The sequence below is a fragment of the Leuresthes tenuis genome, unplaced genomic scaffold (assembly GCF_036924035.1).
Source record: "Leuresthes tenuis unplaced genomic scaffold, fLeuTen1.0.hap1 SCAF_5, whole genome shotgun sequence".
NCBI classification, from domain to species: Eukaryota; Metazoa; Chordata; class Actinopteri; order Atheriniformes; family Atherinopsidae; genus Leuresthes; species Leuresthes tenuis.
The window spans coordinates 31,953,898-31,969,359 of NW_027325359.1; the positions used below are offsets into that span (position 1 = coordinate 31,953,898).

Below are 15,462 nucleotides of genomic sequence, written 5' to 3' on the forward strand. Positions count from 1 at the left end.
CTACCTTCTTATCCAGTTTACGCCCACTCAGGGTCAAAGTGATGATTCTGTTGTCAGACAGCTCCTGTGCTGTTATCTAAAGTAACAGAACAACACAACAGTGGTTACAGCACAAATACCAGCAACTCAGAACGTTCACACATCCTGACTGTCATAATGACCAGGAGCTACGTCCATACCACCGACAACTGTTGTAGATGCACTGCAGAATGCTTGTGTCAGCAATAATCATTCACTTCTTTTTAATGGGATTTATATTTGTGGTCAGCCGGAAAAGGGTGGAATGCTCTCTTCGGGTCCTTCCCCAAGTGGAGGAGTTCAAGTATCTCGGGGTCTTGTTCACAGTGAGGGACGAATGGAGCGGGAGACTGACGGGCGGATCGGTGCGGCGTCTGCAGTGTTGCGGGCTCTGCACCGACCCGTCATTGTGAAGAAGGAGCTGTGCCAGAAGGCGAAGCTCTCGATTTACCGGTCAATCTACGTTCCTACCCTCACCTATGGTCACGAGCTGTGGGTAGAGACCGAAAGAACGAGATCGTGAATACAAGCGGCCGAAATGGGCTTCCTCTGCAGGGTGCCTGGCCTCTCCCTTAGAGATAGGGTGAGAGCCTCGGTCATCCGAGAGGGGCTCGGAGTAGAACCACTGGGAGGAGACCCCGGGGAAGACCCAGGACACGTTGGAGAGACTATGTCTCTCGGCTGGCCTGGGAACGCCTCGGGGTCCCCCCGGAAGAGCTGGAGGAAGTGGCCAAGGACAGGGACGTCTGGGTTTCTCTGCTCAAGCTGCTGCCCCCACGACCCGACCCCCAGAGAAGCGGCAGATGGATGGACATTTGTGGTCCTTCTTGTGGTGCCGAAAAACAAACGTTCAAGTTTTGCCTCATTCAAAACTAATTTAGCTGCAGGCAAAAGACAAGTGTTGCTTTCAGACTTTGACTTATTAACAGCAAAGCCCACACTCAGACCCACAGAATATCAAAATTTACATGTAATAAGAATAATTAGGCGTCCATAATCAGGGACAGTCAAGTGCATTTCAAACAAAGGGAGATGAAAATGAAATCCCTAAGCCTTACTTTCTCTGACAGAAGTAAAATGACTTTTTATTGTAAATTGAGTGTTTTTTCTTTAAATTTCTGTACAGCATCTAGGCCAAAATAAAAACTGCTTTTACTGCAAAACATATTATCCTCTCTTATATCACATCTGTTACAATGAACATCAGAATGTCTGCCAAAGCAAGGCTGCTGATGTGACTGAGGCACAGCAAATGTTTTAGAAATGACAATTCCTTACAGCAGATACAGTTGAAGCTTCAAATGGAGCTTTATTCAAGCTTTTAGGTTGGAAATGCATTAATTCATCCCCATCCAGTACTGGACAAACATCCCTATCCAGAGCCTTGAGATGACATTTGTTGTAATTTGGCGCTATATAAATAAAACTGAATTGAATTGAATTAAATTGAATAATCTTTAAGGTTATAAAGGGTTCTAAATTAGGTGTGGTTTGCATCCTACTCAACATAACGTGTACAGGTGACCATACATTGGCCTGGTGCCTGTCCTACGTGTTCACAAGCTGACACACTGACGCCTGTTGAAGCCGCTTTTATTATTTGTTTAGAGGACATGACTGTAATCTCATCACAGCAGTTATGATGCGTGCATGGAAAATGGGAAGATAAGATCCACTGCTTACTGGAAAGAGTTTTAATAGCAGGTGTGAACAGATGTTGTTGGAGTTTGTGATCAGATCATTGTCGCTGTTTTCACACATGCACAACAGTCGCTTGAGGCTTCTTTTTTGGGCCGCAACCCAAGTAAAAAAAACCAAAAACAAACGATGGGGGGGTAACACATATGTAAATGTAGCAGCTAATCCTCTGGAGCATTTACTGCGAGTGAGCAGGTGTGTGCGCTGATAAAAGTTAGTGCTTCATTCTCTTTTCCCCTGATCTGTGTGCTGCTTTTTGGTAGACACAGCTTCATCTTCTCTTCTTAACTTATTGTAAAGGAAAATAGCTTTCACAGTATGCTTTTTGCATGATGTCCTGTCCAAGCTGTTAGAGCTCATCTCCCACGTGTGAACACTGTCGGGACCCAACTGCCCACACATTCTCCTAAACATCTCTGTTGTTCATGTGTCAAAACAGATTCAGACACATGTTCATCCAAGGGGTGTGAACAGCAACCAAGAAGTTAAGAAAGAGCCTATAAAGATTGAAGGGGAACAGTCGGCGTCCTTCGGAAGATGTTTAGATAACTTGCGATCGTGTAGATCCATATAACGGAGAGAACGTAGCATAGATGATGCAGCCTCTAAATAAGGCATTATCTGTCTTTATTTCACCAATACTTTAAGAAGAATGAATGAATGAACGTGTGCTATAGCTCTGTTAGCTCATAGGTGCTGTTATGTGGCTACTTGCAGCTATAGGAGAGCTAACGGAGGGATTTCTACACAGGCACTCTACTGGGACCACTTCATCCACACGCCCCCCCTGGAGCACAGCTTATTTACTCCGTGCTCTGTGACAGTCGACTAACTTCACACGGAGTTTGCTACTGATAGTTTTGTGCAACATGGCAGGATATTTATCAGGTTTGGACAACGTGAATGATGACTTTGAGTAAGATGGATGTTCTTACCGGAGTGAATGAGCTGTGCTGCAGCCATGCGTGTCGATGAAGTGGTCCCAGTAGATGGATTATATATGGATCGTTATATGGATCGCGAGTTATCTAAATAGCATCTGAAGGACGCCGACTTTCTCCAAACTGTTCTCGGTGAGTAGATGAACGTATTTCATGCCAGAAATAAGGTGTAGGTTTAAAAATACCGGAGTTCCCCTTTAAAGTGAATTTTTACCGTGATGGATCCTTTGCCAGCTGGCTTCCCATTGGCTAAGATCAGCGGTCTGTGGAGCTTCTTATTGGACACAATCTAGTGGAGAAAAGCAGGACATGAATCATCGACTTCATGTATAAATCAGACAAAAAACACAGAAATAAGGGGTTTGAACTGCAGGATGTCTGTGTCATGTGCCGTCTGCCATATTAGCCTGAGGCTAATCACCTGAATCATTCTAGTACAGTTTAGCAGCCAGCAACAATTTCAAACACTAATACTTTCCCCTAAACAATACTTGTAAACCTTTCTTTTTCAGATCTAAGTGAAGAGAATAAATTAGTCTGTACCACTCCCAGTGTACAAATGAATTCTCCCAGGAAGTCATGTTCGTAGAGCTGTGTGGCGCACTTGTCCTCATCAAACATGGCAAACCGAAGCTTCTGAATCTCCTCGAAGTGATAGTCCACCTGAAACTTCACTCCAAACACTGGGTTCAGGTTGTTTATGGCTGTTTCGGTGCGTCCGAGCTAGAAGACGAGCAAGGAGAAAGACTTTAAAATTAATTTATGTTCTGTGCTTCATCGGAAGCTGAAGGATAACATAATTTAGTTAGCTAACATACCTTCTCATCAAACAGGTAACTGCACTACCTCTAAGTTTAACAGTTGATATTTATTCACATGTAAAATTATTTACACTATAGATTCAGTGTTTCTTTTGAATCTTTAATTTCCCAACATACAAAGCAAAATTCATTCAGCCCCATATCATCACCCTCCCACCTCTGTGTTTCACTGTGAGAACAATATATTTACTATGATACTGCTGTTCATGTGCGGCACACTTTGCCAGGTTCATGCTAGTCATACTAGAACCATCTGTGCAAAACAAGTTTATCTTATTTCATCAACAAAATGTCTTAAAAATTGTTGTTTTTCATGATCAATAGCAAATTTTAATCTGCCCTTCTTAGAAGAAGAGCCAGGAAGGGTTTTTATCTCTATATCTTCCAAAGAGGCTGACATTATGCAATGCTGTACACACAGAAATTCTGAGTTTTAAGTGTTTGGACATTTTCTAGTTTTTCACTCATTTTCAGTCCAGCCCTTTTTTATCTAAGCCACTTAACTCTGACCTATGAACCATTCAGGCAGAAAAAAGGCTCCGAACTCAAGGGATGAACCAGTGTTGTGTCGATAACAGACAACTTAGCAAAGAAGCCATTTTAAATTGGATCTTTAGGCACTTTGTTACTAGCAGCCTGTCACAAAGACACATCATTTGTTCCCATTTCTTTAGTTGCATCTATGAAAAACAGCAAAGATAACACAGTTTGACAGACAGAACATAGGATTTCTGCAGCAACAAGGTGATTCCCAAAGAGCTATTAGCTGAAAACTTGGCATATCTCAGCATGGTGTGCAGTGTGTCCTTAAAACATTTTAAGAAACTGGACAAGTTTCTGAAGAAGTGTCAGGCCTAAAAAAAACTATCTACAGCAGATGAACAGGATCTGAAAGTGATGTCCTTAAGAAAGAGGAAAAAATCCAGCAAAGACCTGACACAGGACCTGAGAGATGCATCTGGACCTTCAGCTGATCCATCTACTGTTGGCCCAAGCCACAACAGAAATGGTCTCCATGGAAGGGTGGCTGTCAAGAAGCCATTCTTAAGGAAGGGAAACAGGGAGAAAAGGCTGAGCTATGCCAAATGACACAAGAAGTGGACTGAAAATCAGTGGCAACAGGTCTTATGGAGGGATGAATCCTCCCCAGAGCCTGGACCTCAACATTATTGAAGCAGTGTGGGATCATCTGACAGAGAACGGAACAAAAGGCAGCCGACATCCAAAGAAGAGCTTTGGGATGTCCTTCAAGAAGCCTGGAGAACTATTCCTGAAGACTCCTTAAAGAAATGACAGAAAGCTTGTCTCAGAGGGTTCAGGCTGTGTTGGAAAATAAAGGAGCTCAGACCAGATATTCACTTTAAAGCTGCTTAGAACTGTACAAACTTACAAATGACTCATATCCCATATTTACATGTATGTTTAAACATTTCAATAAATATCTGCAACAATTTCTTTTATTTCTATCAACATATGGAGAAATAAAGGAAGACTCAAGACTTTTTCTCATTACTCAACATGAATAACCGCTGTCTCTAAAGCTTGTCTTAACTTCATGAGCTAATGAAGTAGATGAGACTAATCTGAGGTTTCACACAGCAGCATGCAACCATTTATCAAATGGTAAATGTGCAATAAAAAACTAAACAAATAGCAATAAAAGACCAGGAGCTTCAAAAATGATGCAGAGTTGTGTGATAAATCTTTATCCACAGCAAGGGTCCATTCATATTACAATCATTTAAGTCAATGTTCCCCAACGTGCTGTGTTCACAGACAGACTGGAGTTAGTGGGAGTCTATCTGCAAACACCACGAGAGTCACGTTCTTTGCTCTGACTCCTCTAAACAAGGTGCTTGGATGACTAATACTCACTGGCCTTGATACTCTTCAGTCTGACTCATACGGGACACACTGTGTTTATCAACCATTAGATGAGGTCAGTGCTTGTTTAGCCTGTCACCACTTCTGAACTGGAGCAGATATAAAAAGCAGTTTAAATGGCCACTGTACTGATGTGATGGAGATGACGGCTGTGAAATAAAAACATCACGGTAATGAATTACATCTGCCTGCACGTGTCAAACTAAACAATGTACATTGTGAGTTGTCTTATCTGATTGCATTGTTTGGGATGTGTAGAGCAGCTACTGCCAACACAGGGAGTGCTGATTACACCAAAACCTATTAGCTATAAGAATGACAATATCCTTGTTTAAATGCAGGATTATTGGTTTCCACACTGTGAGATGATGATGATGCTCTGGGCATTCAGAAATGCATGTAACGTGTAAATGCCTTGGCTAAGTAGCCAGAACACAGCTAAATTTGAAAACCTTTGCTTGGATTCAAATTCCAGGTGTATTAATGGTTCAGTTTTAAGAGTTTATCCAATGATGGAGTTCACAACAGACATATTGTGAGTCTAAAAATCCCAAAACAGTCAGCCCAGTAAAACAGGGAGGCAAAAAAACAGAAGTCCAAGAAACCAAAAAAAAACATGTTTCAGGGAAAAAAAAGCAGCTTTAAAGTTGTAATTCATGTTTGCAGGTTGGCCTTATGTCACTTGAATGCTGCCCTAAACAAAAGGCATCCCTAATTTCAATTAAATTCTATTCAATTCAACAATACTTTAGTAATCCCTGATTTTCTGTATTTTTTTTATTAATCCCGACAGAACTAACTTCACTCCTGCTCAAATCTGTGTCCTGTTGAACCTTTGCCTTTCCACCACCTCTTTCAAATACTGTTTCTACAGCCAGAGGCACAGCTGCACTTTACATGGAGGATGTGGAGAGCAAAGCACTGAGCTCATACAAAGGAACAACACCAAGCCACTGCTTCAGATATGTGGACGAGGCTTTCACGGAGCACGTCAATTTAGTGGACAGAAACTTCAAGTTCGCGAGAGAGGATGCAAAAGAACACAAGCTGTCTTTTTTGGACTGTGCTGTGCACATTCAAGAGGATGGAGGTCTTAACACTGAGGTTAACAGGAAACCCGCACACATACTGACCTGTACCTGCTTTTTGACTCACATCATCCACTAGAACACAAACTGGCTGTCATCAGAACTCTACATCACTGGGCTGAGAGTGTATATACTGAGGCTGAGGGAAAACAAAAGGAGAATCTGCTCTCCAAGAAAGCTCTTCAAACCTGTGGATATCCAAACTGGGCCTTTGTCAAATCAGCAAAGACGAATGGACCAAACCACACTGGTAGAGAAGCTAAGAAGAACAGACGCAAACATACTGTAATTCCATATGTTCCATACTCAAACCCAAGATCATCCTCAGACAGAGACTGGTTCACCCAAAGGACAAAACACCCAAACACAAACCGAGTGGTGTCGTGTATGCAGCGCAGCGAGGAGCGTGTGGACCTTTATATAGAAGAGACCCAACAACAGCTCCACAAGAGCATGGCACAACATAGGAGAGGCACCTCTTCCGTGCACCTACATCTCCAGGAGAAGGGACACTCTGAGGACAGTAATGTACACATTCTGGACAGGGAAGACGGATGGTTTGAGAGGAGTCTGGGAAGCCATCTATGTTATACTGGAAAAACCATCTTTGAACAGAGGAGGTGGTCTCAGGTATCAGTGCAGCACTGCCTCTCCTGCCCAGGCACTTCCTTAACCATTCACACCTTGGATCATGTGACCAAAACTTACCTTTCAGGTAGGTAGACAATTCAAAGGAGATAATGACTCTAACAACACGCATATTGGTCAGGGGGTTCAGTGACCATAACGACCCTCTCTGTATATAAGCTGAAACTCCCCACCATCTAGTTTAGAACTGAAGAATCTCCTCTTCAACTCATCTTGATTTGGGGCATAATTCCAGGAAAGCTGAGTTAGCTGCACTAACAGGTTAACAACTTCCCTGTTGCTATGGTTATGCATCATGAGAGATGTAAAAAAAATAATTAGCAGCAGAAGTACTTCCAGCAGCACCACATCCAAACCAGATTTCCGTGTTTTTACAGAAAAAAGCTCAACAGAAAATTTTAAGAAGATGCAAAGTGAGTTTTTTTTTTTTTTTAAAGAAGAATTGTTAATAGACTTTAATTGTTTTCTGTTTTACAGGTGGATGAGTGCCTCTGAATGACGAGATGACACAAAATAACATGTCACGGTATCAGCTTTGACTGTTTGGCATTGAGCACGAAGTCTTCTTTTCCAAGCTCAGACGTTTTCATTCTCCTTAACTTCTGGAAAAGGCATTTGAGAAAATTCTGAAAAATGTTCTATTCAACAACCATCCAGTTAATGACCCATTCAGAGAATAATGGTTCTGCTACTTAGCTGTTCTTCTCCAAATTACACCCTATTTTTGTGATGCATTATCTTTTTCTTTTCTTCTATTTGACAGCCAGACTGTTTTCAGGAGAAAATCTGCATACCACCAACACTGTTTTACAGATTTAGCTGTTAGTATCACCAGAACGGGTTCGATTAGAAAGAAAGAATATTCATCCAACATACCCTCATGAATGATTTTGTCAAAAATACCTTTACATTACTGACTGTGGAAAATGTTATGAGTGAATATCTGAGAGAAGCTTCGGAACCTAAAGGGGTTTTAGCTTTAGCTCGCTCCGAACGCTTACAGCACTTATCCTTCTGTCTGACGCATGGAAAGAGAGTAGAGGAGAAAGGCTGCACTCCACCGCTTCCACACTGAAATTACTGGGACATCATGGCAGCCCAGCGGGCTGAAGTGTGCAGCTCACATGTGTGTCACAGTGAATTTGAACCTGGCTCACTGGGCTATGGAAATGAATCAGACCCTTGCGGCACTTCATCCTCTTTCCAATCTCTCTTTCATCTGCTCATGTTTGCCATATTGCATGGATGAGGCAACAAAAGAACCAACAAAACAGGTCACTGAAACTGTTTCGACAGAGGAATTGTTCTCAGGAGTACGAGCAATGCCAGACAGCAAAATGAGCAGCTGGATGCAAATCTAAAATTCCCACAGGGCTGCAGTAATAATATGTGATTATTTTATAGTCCAGCCGCCTTATTTACAAGGAGGGGAAAGACACTTGTGACGACATGTTTGCTAAACGTGTGCATGGCTTAAAGATAAGCATGCATTAGGAATTAAAAATGAACCCTGCTAAAAAGGACCAAAACAAGCAATCAGTACAAATCAATATAAACTGACAAGTGCTTCAACTTATGATGTATATATATACTTTTTGGTTTTACAACACATTCTTTCAACGATAAAATTTTGAAACATTAACCCAGTTTTTGCCGGAACGCAGTCAAAAAAAAGTCACAAAACTAATATACAGTTGCTATAATTTACCAAGAGGCTTTTTGAAAATGGCACATTATTGACAAGTGGAGATTATCACTAAGAATAAAGGTTAAATCAAATGAAATCTTCTCCAAAAAAGATGAATTTCTTTCTCAAAATTGCTGCCGCATCATCTTCAATGAGCCAACAGCTGTTTTAATATTTAATGTATTCTCTCTTATAAGTTGGATTTACATGTAAACATTCTTGATGTAGTCATTTCAAAATGTAACCAGTGCAGCTAGCTTTTGACTGACTAAAGAAGCTTAGAATGTTGTGCATAAAGGTTACATCACCCAACTGTGCAGCAATAAAAATGCATGGCCCTCTTCTGCCATGTGTGAACCAAGCCAATCGTGAACGAGCCTGATATGATCGAGGCCTGTTAAAAGGCGACTCCGGGAACTGTCGGGATAGATCTGAAGGTTTAGAGCTGGGCTCATTGCGTGTTCAGATCATGAGAATATGGACATTAGTGTCCTGGACCACCTCTGAATGTGGCCAGAGTGATCAGATGTAAGCAAATACTAAATCTATCTCGAGTGAATTCACATCTGTATTCAGTGCTTTTCATGTCTGATCGGATCACCCAGGAGGGATGTCAGCAACGGGTCTGAGCTGGGTAAAAAAAAGACACTTTACCGTTCAACCTCCAGTGTCAACACTTTGAACAGCCCCATTTTACATCAATTTACAGCTACACGTGTGTTTGGGGACGTCTCTATAAGTCTGCTGGTATATGGAAATCTTTAGGCCACGCCACAGAGTCTAAATTGGATGACGTTCTGGGCTTTGACTAGAACTTTCCAGAACATTTAAATCTTCTCCAGGGTCACAGGGTAACCTTGGCCACAAATTTACTGGCAGACCCCGCCCTTGACAAACAGCCCCACAGACGGTGTTAAAACAGCTTATTCAAATAAAGTTAATGTAAGACTGAAAACAAATAAATACATTTGGACAAGAAAACTGGGTTCTCTTTGGAAAAGGTGTTCTATTTAAACAACTCCACAAGAGAAACTAGCATTTTGAATAATTCATTGAGCCAGAAAAATATACATTTTTGAAAGTCAGATTGGCTTGGCCTCAGAAGGTACAGGTGCCATTAAACATAACATTTCAAAGGACTTCGGTTTGGCCATTTCACAACCCTCAATTTCATCCATCTGAGCCACTCCATGGTGGATCGTTGTCTCGTTATGAGGTCGACTTCTGATTCAGCTTTTACTTGCACGTGATGAGTCCTCACAGCATATGAGAGTGCTGCTGCACTTCCTGTAAGATGTCCCAGTCCCAAAGAATAACATTTCCACCACCGTGCTTCATAGCTGAACATGTCTACTGTAACTGTGGCCAAACATTTGAATCATTGATTCATCAAAAGGCCTTCGTCTGTGCCTAAAAGCCTCCAATGCAGGTCAAATGTGATTCAAGACTCAAGCGTTAATACTCATAAACACAGTAGAAGTTAAAAACACATTTCTGTACAATGAGATTCTTCCTTTGCTGTCCACAAGAACATCCAAAGGTTGAAAATGTGCAAAAAATACAATAGGAATTAAAATACAAAACGAATATACATACTTGAGTATATCAATAGGAAATAACACTTCTGTAGCTGTGTATTTGTGCAGAAGTTCAACAGAGGGCAATAATAACATAAATGTATGAGGTGCGATAATGATATAATTATCCAGATGTGTGCAGTTCACTGAGGTAGAGAAATATGTGTGGAATCATTTTAATTCTGTAGCTCAGAAACCTGCAGTTCTCCGACAACAGCCGACACTCTTGGGCTGAATTAGACTGAAATCTGCTCCATATGCTCAATGACTTTCTTTACAGTTGAACGATTAATTTCAAATCATTTAAAAATATCTAGGCACTCCCACAGAGATCCGCAACCTTCTTTCTGTGCCTTTGAAGGCCTATGGGATTACGCTAGAAGCTAACACGATAACAGCCGACATTTCACAAGCAAACAGAACAGCTGACCCAAAATGTCACAGGTTTAGATACAAAAGCTTCCACCTGGCACTCCATAAGGAAGTTCTGATCACTGGCACCAAATCTGAAAACCCTGACTCTGATTTTATTAAACTTAAAGAGTGACTTTTATTTGAATTTATATGCTCAAATGCATTAAAATGGGCAACTTTTCATGAGAAATATGTTTTTTATTATTACCTTCATGCTGGTGTTTAATTAAACTGGACTTTAAGTGCAGTACTGATTTGTATAGTTTAGAGGTGTAAAATCCAGATATTTGTTTATCACCCAGAGGATCCTGATGTGGCTCCTTAAACTGTGACCTAGATTCACACTGAGTGGGACATTTTGTGCTCTCTGGAGGACAAACCCAGTTTGGTGTCACTTACAGGGTGACATTTACACAGCTACCTCTGCAATAAGATCGGCCTAATTTAAACTGATTTATTTTCAATCCCTGGAATAAAGAAACATGACAAACACAGGTGGAAAAAACCTAATTTCTATGTGTCTCATACAGCAGAAAGGTTACACAAAACATGGCTCAGTATCATCCAACAAATAACGTTTCAAGCCTACACAAGGCTGCACTTTGCAGTCTGTAAAAACGTGTGATTTTAAACCCCACTGCATGCGAGTTCTCACTTGTAGTGTTACAAGCTTATATGTGCGTTCATAGCAAGTGTAGAGATTAGGATTTGGACTTGAAGAGGGAAAAAGGAGTCACAGGATTTAGAAAATTGCCCAAGTAGGCTGCTAACTGGCTGCCATGTCATTTACATAGCTGAGATTCATGTTCTTGTGGACCCATGACAATCTTCCAAGCCTCTCTAGCACCAGTTGTCATGTTTTTATTCATTTACTTGGTGTCGCTCTGTTCTCAGTGACAGTCTCAGCTCTTTGTCTTTCAGCTCTTCTGCTTTTGTCTTTCTCTGATCCTTCCATCTCCATCCTCTTCACCTTTGTCTCCTCTGCCTCTCGCCCTTCCTTTCCTCCGACGAACCCACCTGCTTCACATGCCTCTATCACTCAAGACAGATGGAAATAGACAGAAATTGAGACGGAGGGAGACAGAGAGGCGTCAGGAGTTGCAAAGACGTTCGGAGAAAGGAGCGGAGGGAAAACAAAGCTAACAGGAGGGGATCAGAGAAAGTGAGAAAGCGGAAAGTGTGAGAGAAGCGGCAAGCTGTGGATAAAATCCGAGAAAAGGATCGGGCCTCGTTTCGCCTCCTCCATCGCTCCCTCGCTCCAGGAGCACTAAGCTTTTTGTTTCCCCTGCCGTTGCCATGGCAACTCTTGGCAATTTCACATCGGAGCCACATGCCCTGCTGACCGACAGCGAGCTGCAACCTGAGGCACTCGCCTACACACACACACGAGTGTGCACACACAGAAAAGCCAGATTGCCCTGTTGACCAGCTGTTCGTCGCTGAAAAGCCTTGAAGTCTGCATGCCACAAAACTTCTTCTTCTGCATCTTCAACTTGGTGCTCATTAATTTAATTCATTCATTTAATTGTTTCTACCTCGTAAAAATCCAGCATCATGTCAAAGTATTCAGAATTCTATATTCAACACCTGAATCAGCTGAACTGGTAGATGCTTTAAAGCCTCACCTACATGTTACATTACATCAGAGGTGTCGTGCTCGTGATGAGCATCTATTTCTGCCTCAGTAGCTAAATCAAAGGTCCACCAGCCTCTTAAATCAAAACAAACAGAACTGAAACCAGAAATTTCAACAACTGGAGCTGTTTCCCATCTAAAAGCAACCCTAAGAGAGTGTAGAAACTCTGGAAGGGGATCTCATTGTTTAGGAAGGATTACTACAAATATTAATTGCCCCTCTGTCAGTTAAACTCACTGATGAGCAACTCCTGCAGGACAGACAGAGCAGCAGAAAAGCTGTTATTTCACTGCAGGCTCTGCTAAATGATGGTTGCTTCTAAACACGTGATGTGGGAAAGTCTGATGTGGATGTTCAGATGTTTTTGGACATTTCTACTCCATGAAGTCCACATATTCTTTCTTCAAATACATATATTCCTTTTCACTGTGTCCTCATGGTAATGTCTGGTCTGACTCAGCAGACCTTTCATTAAGAAACATTAAGAAATTACTATACATTGAGCACCCACACTGTCCTGTCAGCAGCAAGATGAGACGTTAAAATCTCCTGATTGTAACTATTTTATCTGACTGTCCTCATGTTGGCTGATTGCTGATGATATTAACATTCATCTGTATAAAAACAGCCATGTTCAAGCAACAGAAAATCATATTTACATACATCTTTACTTGTTGTTTCCTCTCTTTGTGGAAGTTCTTTGGAGCCCCCATACTGAGTCACTCTTTTAAGGTTTCCACTCTTTTAAGACGTTACCTAAAACTACAAAAACGTGTTAAATTAGTTGCGCTTTATTTATGACTCATTGTTACAATGCTGCGATTTACTCAGGCACAAGTTAAAAAACCAGAGTGAGAATTTGTCAATTCTCATGCTCCATTGATGCTCAAAATAAGGACATTTACTGCATCTCCTCCAAAGATCTTTGTTCAGTTTGTGCTCACAATTGTGGAGCCGTTACTGATTGGATTAGTTGAGGTAGAACTTTGAAAGTCGAGGGTTTAATGGCAGAATCTACTCTAATGTTTAACTTACTGCAATTTCATGTAAATTGATACATTGATATAAAAGAAAAGGGTTTAGTTGCAAAGTCAAATGCCATTATGGATAAAGCCACTTGTACAGACCCTGCTCACTAACCTGAGGATCATGGTTTTATGCACGCACTATGTAATGTCTCAATCCATTTCTACCCAACATATCCCCACACCAAAGGCCAACAGTAATTAGATTGGTTTGATAAATGGACCATGAAAAGGTGGTTGGGTTCTGCAGGGGATCTGACTTGTGGATAAACAGATTTGGACCTGGCTATTCAAAAAAAAAAAAGTCCAGAATTTGTAACTTACAAACTCCTGCATGGTGCATCCAATCAGTCCAAAAACATATGCATGCATGCATCAGGTTCAGTAAGCCAGCCCAGCGTGTGGATATATGTCATTTATCTTGTTATTTGGCACAGAAATTCAGTTTTTCCAGGCATGGTCCCGCTTCTTTTCCCTTTCTGCTCTGCATCTCTTTCCTTTCTCTATCGGATGTTGTTCTAACTTGTTAGCTAAATCAAACAAAAGCTAAATGGGTTAGGTAGTTAAATACCTTACAAGATGCCATCACTATCCCAACATGCCACACGTCATGATGCAACATTCACGTCACAGCCTTGTCTCACCAGAATAACTTTAATGTGTACACTTATCATCACAAAGGGAGTTTGTAGAGGGTGATGTTCCTCAAGCTGGTGTTTTCTGTCTGGCAGCGTTCACATGATGTGATGAGAACTGAGACATGTGAATCTAACTGTCTAACGATGTATTTTGTGCCATAAAATGTACTGTGAATCTATCTAGGATTAGGAATCTGTTCGATATGATCAGGTTCCTAGAAAGATTCCTAGAAAGAGGAATATGGTTTAGAAAACATCTCTATTCTAATCACTCAAACAAATAGGATAATTATGTAGTTTCCTCAGTGATTAAAGCCTTCCTCCAGGACCTGTCAACAGTTGTGCTCAGGAACTGGACCCTGGACCGGATGATTTCTTACAGATTCCTGTTTGCAATTAGGTTTTAATTCCCGACTCTAATGTTAACCATTAACTCTTAACACTTAACCCAAGCCATTCACAGGTAAGAGCAGAGTAGAGAAGTAATGAATCTCGAGTGGGAGGCAAGTAGACACGTGCACAGAGTGTGGAAAACATTTTTCAGGATTCACTAGGAGTCTGTTGCACAAAAGTGTTCAGAATATCATAACAGTCTGTATATTTGTGCCCTCTTCTATCCCTTCTTATGATCGTTTGTGCACAAAAAAGATGAGCAAGAAGCAGGAAGTTGACGTCGTATTGAAGAAACATTGAGACTTAGGATGTCATCGTGCTGAAAAAATTAATTCTATGCAGGGAGCAGGTAAACAAACACGTAGTAATTTAATTATTCTTAAGTCCTTACGACATTGGACAAACTATAAAGCTAAAAAGATCAGTTTTCACATTATCCAAGTTAATTTTCTAATAAACTACAATGTGAATACATCTAAAAACCTTTTTTTGCATGAAAGGTTCTTCATTTCTCTGTTTCTTTCCAACCTACACAACATTAAAGCAGCAGATCTAATAGGAAAAGTGGTTTCACCTCTGTTTAATTGTGCAAAGAACTAATTGCATGTCAATTTTAAATCTCCCTTTCGAACTGGCTTGAAAAAAGGGTTTTAAACTTTCCCTGCATCACTAAAATGCCTGCATCACACATTTCTACCTGCTTTTTGCATCTTATCTTATATCCAAATAAAGATTTACTGTAATGTAATATCTAGATATCTAATATCAATCTGTAACATAAAGCATGTCTGCTTGTGTAACTATATGGTGCCTTTAACTGTATCTACAGCACTTGTCCTCCATTGCAATAAAACTCATGAATTTAGCAGTGTTCTTTTTGGCTCAGCATGCCGTGGCTGATGCCAGATGGTCAAGACATCATGAGTTTGGATCTGCTTCACAACCTATAGGCCACTGCTGCCAGAGGAACAGACTACAATCACAATCCTCTTGT

The 15,462-nt window shown here is 41.0% G+C and overlaps 1 protein-coding gene across 1 annotated transcript in view; it reads right to left on the reverse strand.

The window, feature by feature from the left end:
- Nucleotides 1–15,462, reverse strand: part of cpne2 (copine II) — a 58,567-nt gene that overhangs the window by 37,178 nt on the left and 5,927 nt on the right. The window contains exons 3-5 of the mRNA XM_072386671.1: nt 3,201–3,380; nt 2,872–2,946; nt 5–76 (exon numbers count right to left, since the gene is read on the reverse strand). Of these exons, the coding sequence (XP_072242772.1) occupies nt 5–76; nt 2,872–2,946; nt 3,201–3,380 (327 nt within the window). The remainder of the gene's footprint in view (nt 1–4; nt 77–2,871; nt 2,947–3,200; nt 3,381–15,462) is intronic.